We start from the raw sequence: 15,333 nt of genomic DNA, 5'->3' as shown, positions 1-15,333 counted from the left end.
GGTTTTAGTTCTCCTTTAAAAGTTTAGCATCTCTATAATAGTAATGATCTAGGCCTTCAAGGTTCTCACAGGAGATCCCTATCTTAGATTTTGTTAGAAGTGTCAGTGACACTGCACATGCTTAGTGGGCTTTGGGCAGGTGCCGAGAAGCTAAGCTTAGGGGTTGTTGCAAATTAACAAGCAGAATATGAGGTTTGTCTGTAACATTAACTGATGCTACAGGGCTGATTATTAAATTCTAACGCAGAATCCACTGGTTTCAGAGCTGCCATGTACTAATAATCTGCACTGTTTCCTAATCGGCCTTATACTGTGACATTTATATTGTATATATACAGTATATTGTGAGTGGGTCACAAAGCTCATGTACGTGACAGCAGCACAGAGCATGTGCAGGGAATCAGCAGGAAAGAAGATTGGGGCTACTGGGGGCATATTTGGAGGCACAGGTCTTACTTGCTGTGGTTGCCTTGGGCTAAGGGATAATGTATAATATTTCTTTAGCTCTCCTTTAAAGTAGAAGGAAAGGTAAAAACTAAGTAAGCTTTATCAGAAAGTCTATGTAAATACAGCCATAAGCACTCACAGAAATGCTGCACAGAGTCCTCTATCAAAAGAAACACAGGATTTCTAGTATCCTTTTTTCTAAATATGTTCTTAGGGTGTCCGACTTCCACTCTCAGAAAAATCCTTCATTCCCGTGGCCAGAGTCTGCGCTCTCTCCTGCTCCCCCCCATAAGAATTCATAGAACTCATTCCGCCCACCTTTAGGAATGTGTAATCTGAGCTATAACAGCTAGACTGCAAACAGGAAGCTATGAACACCAAGCTAAAATGGCAGCTGCAATCAGAGAAAGCTTTTAGGGCTGTTTAGGCATAATAACGTTTTCTGCAGAATAAATATAGCATTCTAGGTGGCACTAATATGGCAAATCTATTGGCACATTCCTTCTCCTTTAAGTGCCATAGGATCTATGATTCTGACATGGAGCTACCAGCATGGGTGTGTTGTTGAATTTTACATTCTAGGTTACATGTTATTCAGTGCTGGACTGCAGGACAAAAAAGTATGTATATTTTTGTTACTTTCAGAACACTGTGCAGAAGTGTGAAACCAAAAGCACTTTTATTTGATTTCCCCATGACTTTTCAGTGCAATCAGTATATTATCAGCACCAGCAAAAAATACAATATTATAAACGCCTCCTTAACTGAGGTGCAGGGAGCAAGTAGGTTGAAGGCACAAAATGATTTGCACAGTGCTTCTTATCGATTTGTAATGCAAAAATGACACATTACAGGCTTTAACAGGCCCAATAGGATGGAGGCCAAATGTTAAAAAGTGGCCCAGCTTATGAGAGTTTTGCTTCCCAAGCTGATGGGTCTAGGAATGCTGGGAGAAGCTGTGTCGCTGGTTAAACAAGGCAAGTAATGGGGAGCCGAGTAAAGATTCATTTTAGAATGTGACTTGGCATTGTGTGCCTTTTGAAACCATACTGGCACATTGGATGGGACCCACTGTATGTATGTATATAGCATCTACCAATACTAACATAAAGTATTTTTTTTTCATGTCAGAAGACATTTGCAACACAAGCCCTATTTATCTGGCTTATGCTGAACACAAGTGGATACTGCCCTAAGAAGCTGGTTACTGGCCGACTCGCCCGGCAGACTACAACCCACAAGTGAACTGGTAGGCTGGCCTTCCCTGCAGGCTGAGGCTTGATGTGCACCACGGAGCTGAGAGAACTGCTAGAACTTTCTCACATAAGAGATTTATGTAGTGATAATGTACAGATATTAATGTGCAGAGTTACTGGAACATTCTCAGAGAACCATTCTTCTTATTCCACACTCACAGCAGAACTTTGCCCACTCTACTGGGTACTTGGTGCCACATTCGTGACAGAACTTTGTCAGCTGGCCCGACGTATTGTTGTCGGCTGCTCTGATGCGGCCATCGTTTACAGGCTTTGAGTAGTCAGTGGCATCATATGCCATTTTGGCTTCAGGCCTGAGGAAACAAAGAAGTCACTTAATAATTGTAGCATTTTATTCAGAGATAAAACATGGGTTTGATTTTTTTCTAATCTTTTTGTAGATGTTTGGGTGCTATGTCCATGTGCTTTGGACACCACATTGCCTGTGGCTTGTGCTGCTGATCAGACCAAACAAGATGTGGATGGTACAGATAGGGCAGTAGATGGCTAGAGGTCAGGCTGCTGTAAACAGGAAGCACAGGGCAACCAAATACATTGTTATATGTATGTACATTTTCACAAAGCTTTATTTTCTCTTCTAAAAACATAGTACAGGTATGTGTGGGACCTGGGTTTTTCGGATATGGGGTCTTTACGGGGGGGGGGGGGGGGTTTCGGATAAAGAGTCTTTCCCTAATTTGGATCTCCATAGCTTAAGTCTACAAAGAAAAACTATTTAAAATATTAAACAAACCCAGCAGGATTGTTTAGCCTCCAATAAGGATTAATTATATCTTAGTTGGGATCACTTTTAAAATGTAAAATTATTTGATTAAAATGGAGTTTATGGGAAATGAGCTTTCCCTAATTTAGAACTTTCAGATCCCATACCTGTAATCCTGTCCCTGTCATTGCTAGGCATCTTTAAACCCAGAAATCTAGGTACTATGTTGTTGGCGCTTTTGCTTTGATGGCCAATAACATACTGAAGCATCTATATCATTAGCAGGCAAAGGATAGAGGGACTAAAATAACAGTCCTAACACATTTATACACGTTGATAACAGAAATAAAGTTACCTTGCATTGTTTTCATTGTAAGTTTTCCTTTTGTTGAATGAAGTGCCTGATGATGGATTTCTAACCAGACTTGGAGGTGTTCTAGATTTCAGTGCTCCCCTAAAATGAAATACAGTTTTATTTATACATCAATACAGTACTCATTGAGAACAGGATGCACAATATAGATATTGTACTGCTCTAAAATTAAACATAAAGTCACATTCTACTTTCTGTTTCTGTGAGCACAATCCTAACAAGTCACAAGTCCACGGAGAAGCATCTGTATAATGAGCTGCTCTTTATCTGAAAGCCTAACAAAGGCTGCAGCTGGGGAAAGGTCAGCCTGTCCAAAGCTGGGGTTTGTTTATACAGAGCCTCACAGTGACCTAGTGATTTCATTTAATAGCATGAACCAAATGTGTAAAGTTGGCTATACACTGGTTGATAAAATCTACCGGACCAAGTCCGAGCCTGTGTATGTAGCCCTCCAAGACCTACCCCACCGATATCGAATGAGATGTTTATCGGGTTTATCGTATGATCTTCCTGTGGGATTGAGGACCTGATCTGCTCGTTGATCTGGTCCTTGTTCTGACATCCAGCATAGCGGCAATCATAATAGGATATTGCCCACTTTAAGGTGCGCATATCAGGGAAAAGTCCAAAGTCTAAATAATAGCTAAATAAATTGTAACAAAGGTCCTCCTAATGGTGATATACTGTAAGTTAGTACACAATATTAAAATGTTATGTTTTTATTTATTATTATTTTATAATAGAGTTTTATAACTCTAGTTAACCCATCTTTGGCTCTGTTTGGCCCGGGCCAGGTGTATGTGAGAGGTAAACTAAAAAGCTGTACAGTAAAATTTGGCCACAAGGTATATATAGATAACAAAAAAAGATGGCAACATGTTGTGCCTACAGTAATACCCTGGGCCAGTGCAGGTGCCCTGGGGCTTAAAAAATAAAGATTTACAAGTTAACATCACTGTTTGTAAAGCAGATCCAGGAGCTTCAGGAAGGATTTATAGAAATGCTATATAAATAAGCTGTTGTACAGTAGGCAAAAGGCCAACAAGCCCTAGGTTTCCCACAGGGCTTTGTCAGGGAGTGGTACAGACTGTCTCACTGCTATCTATACCAGACTTCACATAGGAAAGCTCTGATTATACGGCACGGCCCAGGTTTCAGGTTCCAGATCATTGCATGCCAGCAATCATCTGTCCATTCCAGTACTGGGGATCATTTATTGGATCCCACTAATAATGATACAGAAAGAACACACAGTTCAGAGCTAAGCACTCACAATGGTCTAATAATGGTCAAGTGCTGGTTAGCTCCTCAGAATTATTCAAATTTATACTGTAAAAATATATTTTATTTGGTCAAATGTTCCCAATTCAGCTTTTAAGACAATTAAAGGTACAAGCACATGTTAAACAATGTTTATCAAAGTTTATCAACATGCTATAAAAGCAATACAGATTCTCTAACACATCTACAGTAATACGGTCATCACATAACTCCTTTTTATATTTATTTATGCAGCAATTTGTCATATTTTATATTTTATTATTATAATAATTATTCTTTTAATGCATCTTTTGCTTTGCCTCAGCTAAGCCTTATCTGTTTCATTCTGAGTTTTATATCAGCCACAGCAGTGCAGAAAATGCTGCCATTCAGTCACAGATTTATGTGCAACACTGGCTCTACAGGTGGTCATACATCAAAAGATCCACTTGTTAGCAAGGTTGTCAAACGGTTGGATCTTTACCCGATATGCCCACCTTGAGGTGGGTGATATTGGGCTAATCCAATCATTTGGCCTGCAGCCCAAACAACTGGATCAGGATAAATGCAGGCCGGCAGGGCAGGGCAGTCTTTGCCCTGATAACATTTTTAATGTTAATTTTTTAACCAGCAGCTTAAATCTCCCTGTGTATGGTCACCTTAAGCCTAAGATTATATAGTCATATGAGTAGCATTGCTACCATGACGTTATTTCACCCTCCTAGCCTTTTAATCACCAGCTAGACCCATGGCTGGCATTTCAAATTTAACAGCAAAGTACTGGTACAGAATTATCTGATATGCTTGGGACCTGGGGATATCAAGATAAAGGATCTTTAAATAATTTGGATCTCCCCACCTTAAGTCTACTATAAATAATTTAAACTTTAAATAAACCCAACAGGATTCTTTTGCTTCCAAGATTCCACCAGAAAGGTGGCCACATGAGTAACAAAAATGTATTCTTCCATACATTAAGCAAAGAGCTTAATGTGTCTGTATATGTGTATCCTTGATCCTTCCTTTGGTGCGTGCACTTGAGGAAGGACCCTAGAGGTCCAAAACATGTAGTGCTATGCATCTCAAATATAAGTTAAAACTACATTACACTGTTTGGCTCTCCAGTGGATCCTTGATGATTAGATGGTTACATATCGTGTAGACAGTTTTTTTCATTTGTGTGGCCATATTTTGGCATTGAGGAATGTGCTCTGACTGCTTGCAAGGTTATAAAAGTAACTACAGAATTTCTTCCACACTACAAAACAAAAAAGTAACTACAGAATTTCTTCCACACTACAAAACATACTCACTCGCAAAACAAAACGTTTTTCAACCGAACAATGCACAATGCAGCACTAGGATGTATTCCTTTGTAAGTGTTATTATTAACAAAGTCAGTCTCGGGCCCTATTTATTGGATAGCTGATATTCAGGGCTACAAAACACAGGCTTGATAGTATCCACATCTAAGGGCTCTGGCACACGCCAGACAATACACACAAAGAGATTTCATGCCAGTTGAGCTCCAGGCGATCTGCTACCACTCAACAGTAAACCCTCCCACATGTTTACTCAAGTCGCACAGAAAAGGGTCTGTGTGCGATTTGAAACAACAGGCGACTTGAAGTAACCTCGTATGTTTTGACGCTGGCGATTTCCATTGGTTTAGCATTGGCGTCTTGTCGCCAAATCGCTCTTTTAAAAATCGCCGCGGACAAATCTCTTCGTGTGCCAAAGCCCTTAGTGTTACTTTAGTAGCTGTGCTTCATGATACTTACTTGTGAATAGGCTGCAAATCATTAACTCTTGGAATGTAACTGTCAGTTTTATTGTCACTTTCATGCATTCTCAGTATATCTCTTCCAGTCCGAAGAGGTGGGCCTATTGTGTCCAATTTACTAGTGGAGAAAAGAATTGAACTAGTTTTAGATATCTCCATTATTTCTGTTGTAGACTATGCACTGCTACAGAAAGCAAAACCAGCATGCAGACTCCAGGCAATCTGTAGTAATACTACTATCTAGAGCAGCTCTGCCAGTTATATCTTGGTGGTTTGCTACTTTAAAATGTTTAACCTCTGCAAAGCCTCTAAAGTAAAAATACCACTTAAATATGTATAGTACCTGTGACATGCTGACTGCCGGTACATATAGTTTTTGGGAAAATTAGCTATGGTAGGCAGGTAAGCAAATGATCGGGAGCATAGAGTCAGAGACACCACTTCTTTAGGCAAAAACACAGGTTTATTTATGGCACATTCTTCTCAACTTAAAGCTCACAGGAACATGGTTCATCAACAAACAGTTCAGCAAACTTCAAAACTTGTCTGGGACTCTCACCTTCCAGGGTAACTTTCACACGCTGGAACCTTTTCGGGGTTTCTTACCATCCCCAATGACTTTCATCAAATCCACGGTGACTCTCACACTCGTGAACACTCAGGCTTCAACTTAAGGCTGATGCTAGACGAGGCGTAGGGCGGATTTTTTCGGCAAGCGGAAAAGCGCTTGCTAAAAATTCCGCCCTACGACTTTGCATTCTCTCGCGTTTTCATGCGTATATCAGCTACATGTGCCTGCACCCGAGCGTATTCCATTCATTCCAGTGCAGGCACATGTAGGAGGCGTATACGTGTTTTTCCGCTTGCCGAAAATATCAGCCCTACGCCATGTCTAGCATCAGCCTAAGCCCTGCTGACTTTTCTCAGCTCTCACACACCTGGTCACGACTCCCTCTGCTCCTCCCAGCGGCAGGAGGCACCCTTAGCCCCTCTGGGAGTTCCTCACACAGGCAGGCAGCCCTCATGCCCTGTGCCCTGCTCGGAGAGTGGACACCTTTCCTAGTGACCCCTCACCCTCAGTGACTCCTTCACACTGAGCAGCCTCCAGGTGTGGGAGCACACACTTTTTTACCTCTCCAGGCAGCTCCTCTCTCAGCTGCCTCTTAATTAGCTGACTGGGATTATTAACCCCGTCTGCACAATGGATCCCCCCAATGGATCCCACCCTAGGAGCATTATAAACAATAAAAGAAGCACCTCAATGAAACCCAAGATCTACAGTATGTAAGATCCCACCACATTTATAGTAAGAGTCAACCTATTTCATGTCAACTAATCCTGACCATCAGAAGCTACTGTATGTTGTATGTCCCAGACGTCAGAAGCTACTGTATGTTGTATGTCCCAGACCTCAGAAGCTACTGTATGTTGTATGTCCCAGACCTCAGAAGCTACTGTATGTTGTATGTCCCAGACCTTTAGAAGCTACTGTATGTTGTATGTCCCAGACCTCAGAAGCTACTGTATGTTGTATGTCCCAAATGTCAGAAGCTACTGTATGATGTATGTCCCAGACCTCAGAAGCTACTGTATGTTGTATGTCCCAGAAATCAGAAGCTACTGTATGTTGTATGTCCTAGACATCAGAAGCTACTGTATGTTGTATGTCCCAGACCTCAGAAGCTACTGTATGTTGTATGTCCCAGACATCAGAAGCTACTGTATGTTGTATGTCCCAGACGTCAGAAGCTACTGTATGTTGTATGTCCCAGACGTCAGAAGCTACTGTATGTTGTACGTCCCAGACATCAGAAGCTACTGTATGTTGTATTTCCCAGATGTCAGAAGCTACTGTATGTTGTATGTCCGAGACATTAGAAGCTACTGTATGTTGATGTATTTTAAAATTATTTTATTCAATGAAGGTTGAAATGAGGAATCGTGTAGTTAAAAGCAAAATTTCTTTTCATTAATAAATTTATCAAAGCCCTAAAATTTCACCAAAAAATCCAGATAAAGCGGACTGTTTATCACAATGTTCTTCTTTAAGGCCTCCCATTTCTCCCTGGTGACCCTCTTTGTACAAATAATTCTGTTGAAAAATGTCACTTCGACAACTTCCTACTGAAAAGGCTCTTTCAGCAGGGCCCCACCATAATGCTTATCTCTAACCTCAGATATTTTCAGAAACAACCCTATTCTTTCTTCCAACTACTGTAAAACTTTCCTCATTTTTGGTGGTATTAAAATAACATTAGAAAACATCTTATCAAGTTCCATACCCAGTTTAAACATTCCTCTAGCTTTCATCATCCAAGAAGCCTACTACATCCAACCTATCTTCTAAACTAGGGTCCCCAAACCTTTTTTCCCATGAGCAACATTTATATATAGAAAAACCTGAGGAGCAATGCAAGTATGAAAACAGTTTCTAGAGGGTGCCCAGTAAGGGGTGTGATTGGTTATTTGGTAGCCCAATGAGGACTGGCAGACTACAGGAGGCTTAGTTTGGCTTGCCTTTAAGTCAGAAATTCAAATATGAGCAGCTGCTCTGAGGCCACTGGGAGCAACATCCAAGGGGTTGGTGAGCAGCATGTTGCTTGTGTTGCTTGTGAGCTGCTGGTTAGGGATCACTGTTCTAAACTATGGGCCCGGCAGTACTTCCTTTTTAAATTTAAAATACAGGCACTTTGGTGGTGAGAAAGCCCTGTAAGAAACGTGTAATTTTGGGTAAAAAAAGTCCTGCAAAATTCACTTTTTGTTTCTACGCAAGAAGAAACTTCAGGGTGCTTCCGCAATGAAAAGGGTACAGTTACAATTAAGTTTGAAGTAATCTGATTATTAAATGGCCTAGTGTTCAAGAGGTGAGTTAGGTTTCCAAAGGGAGGTAAATATTTATTTTCTAGTTACCTTGGCTTAATATCAGTAACTTACCTAGTTACCCTAGTGTGAGGACCTAAAATGTAGCCAGTTGGTAAAGGCACACTGTATAAGCTGCTGCTACATATTACAGGTATGGGACCTGTTATGCAGAATGCTCGGGACCTGGGGTTTTTCGTTTAAGTGATCTTTCCGTAGTTTGGATCACCATATTGTAAGTCTTCTAAAAAATGATTTATACACTAAAGGACATGTCAACCTCAAAAATTATTTTTTGCCTAATAAAAGAAAACATAATTCCAAGCAACTTTCCGATGTAAGTTTATTGAATTTTTTTTAGTGCTTTAACAGTTATTTGTAAATGTAACTGCTATTGAAAGCAGTATTTGCTGAACTCCTGGTTGTTACTTTTTAACCAATGTTGCAAAGGTTAGTCTCCTCCAGCAATACAGGTCTGTCAATCTGCTGCTTTGTATTACAGTGTTTCAAATACCAGAGCCACCAGGGCAGACAATAGAAAAGGACACTACTACTATATTATAATATATATATATCTATATTTTGTTCCTCTAATCTAAAGGGGGGGGGGGGCTCTAGTGCGCTGATCATTTTTATGGAGAAAAGAACACATCTGCCTATAATCCCCTCTAATGTACTTAGTCATGTCCCCTCACAAGCATCTTTTTTTCAGAGAAAACAACCCCAACCTCGACAGTCTAACCTCATAGTTTAAATCTTCCATCCCCTTTACCAGTTTAGTTGCAGTCTCTGCACTCTCTCCAGCTCATTAATATCCTTCTTAAGGACTGGAGCCCAAAACTGACTCACGGTGAGGCCTTACCAGGGACCTATAAAGGGGCAAAATTATGTTTTCATCCCTTGGGTCAATGCCCTTTTTTATACAAGACAGCACTTTATTTGCTTTAGTAGCCCCCAAATTACATTGCCTGGAATTACTGGAACCAAGGTGCACACACATACCCGGCCTCTCAAGGATAAGTAACCCCATGCTAAAACAATATAGAGGTACAACACCCCCACTAAATAGCCATGCAAGAACACTCCAACAACATAGGTAAGATGCAAAAGGGGATAACCCCTGTGTTTAATTGTGCATAGCCAAACAAAACAATGTTTTGGGGGCAGGCTCGACATTTGTTTTCATTGGCTATGCACAATTAAATGTGGGTGTTATTCCTATCTAGAAAATCCCCAGCTCCTTCTCAGTTAAGAATCCCCCCAACACACAACCATTTATTGTATATCTTGCATTTATATAATTTCTTCCAAAGTATATAACTTTGCACTTTTCAACACTGAACCTCATTTTCCTGCCCAGTTTTCCAATTTTGTTAAAACGCTCTGCAAATTGGCAGCATCCTGCATGGAACTTATAGTTTTGCACAATTTAGTAATATAAACAGTACTCTCTATGCCAAACTCCAGGTGTTTAATAAACTAGTTAAAAAGCAAAGAACCAAGGTCTGATCCCTGTGGTACTCCACTAACAACACTGGCCCAATTAGAAAATATATTAATATATTAAAACTCTCTGTAATCTATCCTTCAGCCAAGTACACATATTATGTTTCAGGCCAAAATTCCTCAATTTTATTATTAACATTCTGTGCGGTACTGTATCAAATGCTTTAGCAAAGTTGATGACATCCACTGCCATTCCACCGTCAAGGTTTCTGTTTACCTCCTGTTTTATGATTAAAACACATGCTATCAGCTCTTATTTTTAATGCTCCTGATAAAGAGGTTTCTCCTATGGGGTAAACAAAAATGTACTAACATGTATAATAGGGAGGGTGAAGCAGAGTGGATTGTGGTAAAACTGCAGCTATTCATAACAAGACATGTCTGAGTAATCTGACCATTGCTACTTAATTTCCAAGAAACATTAAGATTTATAATTAAGAAAAAAGAAAGAGTCTTTAGTTGCCCTATAATAACTCATTCACAGTTGAATGTTGTGTTTTTTTCTTCGCCTATGTCACAATATTTACTCTGTTATAACTGCTGACAAAGCACAGCAAGCCTGTAAAACAAATATGTTCTGTAAACACAATTCACATTTCAGACAAGTTCTTGAGAGTCAAAGGGGAAAATCCTCCCAAAGTTTTTATTATAATGAAATAGTTTGTAAATTATTTGTAATTGTAACTGAAAGTGAAAGCAGCATTGTTTGTCTCTGAATTGCATATTCTGGCTTAATAGCTAAATCCAGAAACATACTTATTTCCATAGCCTTTTGAAGGGAAACAATCACCCCATTACTAAGTCAACCCTTCAGAACTTTTCTGGACTACAAGCGCACTCAGTATAGTCTGCATCAGGAAAGGGCTTGCGAGTAAGTGAGGTACATGTACGTCTACAAGTGCAGACAGTAAAGTGAAATTTTGAGCGCAATCCGCATGTTGTTTTCCCCACAGTGAAGCGTTTTCGCTTAGAACTCTGGTGTTATTTTGGTTGAAGAGGGGTGATGCTCTTGTTGCAATTGTGCTGCGCCTACCGCAGTTGTGTCTGATTAGCCGACAGACGAAACTGCTTGTGTGCTTTCTTGCAAATTAGGCTCAGTTTTTCCAAATATGTTTGAAATCTGTATGGTGGCATTTCTGATGTTTGGTGTGTGATTGATGCACTCTATTCCTATGAAATTTTCAGTTTGCACACCCAACCATTCAGAAGCCCAATGCCCAACCTTATCTATGTATGGACCAACAACCTTTGCTTAATAGTAAAAAACTAATTTCAGACCATGTGAATGAAGCTTTCAAGAGATCCTGTACTGTAAGCATTGTTACCCCTTGCTGTTGAAGCAGCAAAGTGAATATACAATTAAAACTCTGGAAATTCTGCTTACTCATGGCAGGCGCAAAGTACAGGGTCCTTTTGCTCCAGAGTACGCTGCACAACCTATTCTGCAAAGCAGGCGCAACTGGCTATTGGTGCATGGTGCTAATATATATGGGAGTGCAAGTAGGTACAAGCCCATTAGAGAAGGCAGCCTTGATTGGCACAATTCTGCACCTATTTTTGCACCTAGCACTATGGCTTGTTAATGAGGTCTCCTTTATTTAATTTTTTACTCCATAAATGAATCATGGATAATTGATATCAGTCAGACAAGCTGTTCAATTCATAGTTTGTCTATAGTATTAGACACAAAAATTCTGACTTACATTGTGACCTGCAAACTTAAATCTTTTACTTAAAGCAACATGACATAGTAGAAAGTGATTTGTAGACATCCTGTGATGCCAATTCAGTGACATTATCTTTTCTTTCTCCTAAAATGAACTGGAAATGGCATTCGCTCCGGGGAAGTTCTTTTATTGCCTTCATTCTGGTCTAAAAATTATTCTCCTTATTCTTCTTTTCTAAAGAAATGTAACAGGTGGGGTACATACAGATAAATAAAATGCATATATACTGTATATGCACTCTGCTGAGTCAGTAAAGCCAGCATCTTTGGCCATCTAACGTATAAATGCACATATACAGGCAGTACAGCCCTGTCAATTCAGTAAAAACAGTTGCAGGTTGCTACCAACACCCCAGAGGGTTCCTGTGTGTATATAAAAACACTATGTTTATATACATAACACTTCTAAACATTCTACTAATTTTTTCTCTTGAAGTTAAAAAAAAAAATGCATGCTACATATCCTACTAAATTGCTGAATGAATTTTCATACACAAAGCTCTCGCCTTCCTCACATCCATTACATATAGGTATGGGATCCCTTATCCGGAAACCCATTATCCAGAAAGCTCCGAATTACGGAAAGCCTGTCTCCCATAGACTCTATTTTAATCAAATAATTCAGAATTTTAAAACTGATTTCCTTTTTCTCTGTAATAATAAAACAGTATCTTGTAATTGATCCCAACTAAGATATAAATAATCCTTATTGGATGGAAAATAATCCTATTGGGTTTAATTAATGGTTTATTGATTTTTTAGTAGGCTTATGGTATGGAGACCCAAATTACGGAAATACCCCTTATACGGAATACCCTTGGTCCCGAGCATTCTGGATAATGGGTCCTATACCTGTAATACACCAGCCAACCAATATTACATGCCAATACACGTGTACCTTATGTTGTATGTCTTCTTCAAATGAGCTTCCAAACTGTTCCCATTACACAAGGTCCCACCTGTGGTTCTGACTTACCCCTCAGGTTTAAAATGTTTATCAACATTACTTCCTGATCCCCAACTTGCCCATAACATTTTCTAGACGTCACCTTCCAATTCCTACCTGGTTATTTTCCAGCATCTTCCTTCCAAACTGTACTTGCTGCTAAAAAGCCTCACAAAAAACACACTGCAAAAAAGGCTTCAGCCAGCCCTCTAAACTTGTGTATTACTGGCCTCTAATTAAGCTTTATTACTTTGGAACAGATTGTTCTCTACGGTAATAGCATCTGGGTACTCTTAGTCCAGTGTTTTTTTTTTTAATACCCCTAAAAAGCCTTGCCAAAGCACCCTCTTACTGCCCCCAATAGACTTGTATGTGCAGCCCTGGCAAGCTGTGCAAGCTCTTACAGACTGTTGCGTTTTTAGGAAACTATTGCCTGATAAGCATGTGCACAAGCACTTGCAGGTGGTTTACATTAAAGCCGGTATGTTTACAGAAAGCTAGGATAAAATCTAGCCAAGCCTAGTCCCTAATCTGCTCTGGATGGAACTGTAACAACAATATTTTATGTTTTTGTATGGCGGTTGGGGCTGAAAGGTTAATAGACAGCAAAAGGATGCAGGCCTGAATCCGAAAAGTTTCAACAGCCCTGCTCTGTATTCTGTAGCTTCACAGCTGCTAATTGACAGTGCAGTGCAAAATGGGCATGGGTTGTGTGACCACCATATGAGAACTGCTTACCCCCAGTCCCGGCATCAGAGCAAATAATTATTGAAAAGTACAGGCAGGTCTTAAAGGAGAAGGAAAGGCTAAGTCACTTGGGGGTGCCAAAATGTTAGGCACCCCCAAGTGACTTAGAGCGCCTACCTTGTACCCCGGGCTGGTGCCCCTGTACGGAGGGAACAGCACCAGCCCGGGGCACCTGTAGACACCGCTTCCTCCTTCCTTTGCGCGCTGCCGGCGAAATCCGCCGGCCGGCGCATGGGCAGTAGAGTGAAAAGCCGACTTTAATGTTTAAGTTCGGCTTTTCACTCTACTGCGCATGCGCACGCAAGCGAGGAGGAAGGAGGAAGCGCCGGCAGCTACCCCGGGCTGGTGCTGTTCCCTCCGTACAGGGGCACCAGCCCGGGGTACAAGGTAGGCGTTCTAAGTCACTTGGGGGTGCCTAACATTTTGGCACCCCCAAGTGACTTAGCCTTTCCTTCTCCTTTAAAGTTAAATATGCAGTCAGAATAATTTTGTACATCAGACTGTAAAGGTGGGCTGTTAACTGGACTTACCCAGCCTGAGGACTTGTAACAGTTGTAGAATTTTTATGTGCCGGAGACTGAGTTTGATATTTATTTCCCGGAGCTCCACTGTTTGCTACTGATTTTCCTGATGGGATACCTGAATGTAGGAGAAGATTAAAGTAGCAAATTGTAACAAGGAATCTCTGCCAGTGATGGCACTTACATTTCAGTAATACATATATACTGTATATATGCAGGCATTGTCGCTTGAATGTACAGCAATTCCCAATAGCTGGAAGACCACTGTTATTAGTAAAGCATTGGCAGAAAAGAGTAAAAAGAGGTCTTGCACATAAGTGTAAGTTTATGTATATGATAACACTAACCCATACACAGAAATATTAAAGTCTACCTGAGGTGGTTTTTCCAAAATTTGGTGGCTGTGGCAGTCGTGAAGCCGGGGATGATACAGCCGCGGGTGAGTTAGTCTTCTTAAGACTCAGTGGCTTATGCTGCAAAAATAATGGTATATTAGTTGTTGCCATAGGTTAATACAGTGAGGCAAATAAATGCTTTGTTGCTACACAGGTCCAATACAGGCTTAATGATCTTGACCTTGTAATGGAAAGTATTAAATAGTTTCACACATCAACTTAAATCTTCAACAAAAGATTTGTTTGAATTGTGATCCCTAATTTTCACATTCAAATTGCGATTTGTGAACCAAAATGTCCACATTCAATTGTTCTAAGCTTTAAAGTCACATGGTTTATAGGTTCAGAGTTAATTCTTCTGAACGAAAAATACTTAGTCAGAAAATAGTAGTGAGATCTCTAAGGCTTGTGTTTTCATTTGGGGTGGATTGCCACCTAAAACCTGACAAATGTTTTTGACAGCTAAGGATTCGGCCAAATATGAATCCTGAAAAAATACCCCACAAAGATTCAGCTGAAACCTAGAAAGAATGCAGGATTATATTGGAGGTTAACTGACCAGTATCATTAAACAGTGAAAATAGCTTATTTAAAGGACAAGGCAATGCAAAATATATTTTTTTGCCTAATAAAAGAAAACACAATTCTAAGCAGCTTTGCAATATACATTTATTACAAATTTGTAATTTTTGAGTTATTTGTATTTAAAATTGCTATTAGAGGCAGTGTTTGCCTGTCATTTTCTATTCTCTGCCCTGGTGGCTCTGACTGTTGAAACAATGTAACGCAA

At 40.1% G+C, this 15,333-nt stretch overlaps 1 protein-coding gene across 2 annotated transcripts in view; it reads right to left on the bottom strand.

Annotated features, from left to right (window-relative positions):
- Positions 1-1,107: 1,107 nt before the first annotated feature.
- zc2hc1a (zinc finger, C2HC-type containing 1A) overlaps positions 1,108-15,333 on the bottom strand; it is a 28,622-nt gene continuing 14,396 nt past the window's right edge. Inside the window, 5 exon segments of one of the 2 annotated variants that reach the window (NM_001102891.1) lie at positions 1,110-2,017; positions 2,783-2,881; positions 5,842-5,961; positions 14,158-14,266; positions 14,522-14,621. In NM_001102891.1, coding sequence (NP_001096361.1) covers positions 1,831-2,017; positions 2,783-2,881; positions 5,842-5,961; positions 14,158-14,266; positions 14,522-14,621 — 615 coding nt within the window. In that variant the 3' untranslated portion in view covers positions 1,110-1,830. 2 annotated transcript variants of the gene reach the window in all.

Source organism: Xenopus tropicalis, chromosome 6 (assembly GCF_000004195.4).
Source record: "Xenopus tropicalis strain Nigerian chromosome 6, UCB_Xtro_10.0, whole genome shotgun sequence".
Classification (NCBI taxonomy): Eukaryota; Metazoa; Chordata; class Amphibia; order Anura; family Pipidae; genus Xenopus; species Xenopus tropicalis.
This window is presented reverse-complemented; position numbering and strand designations above follow the sequence as displayed.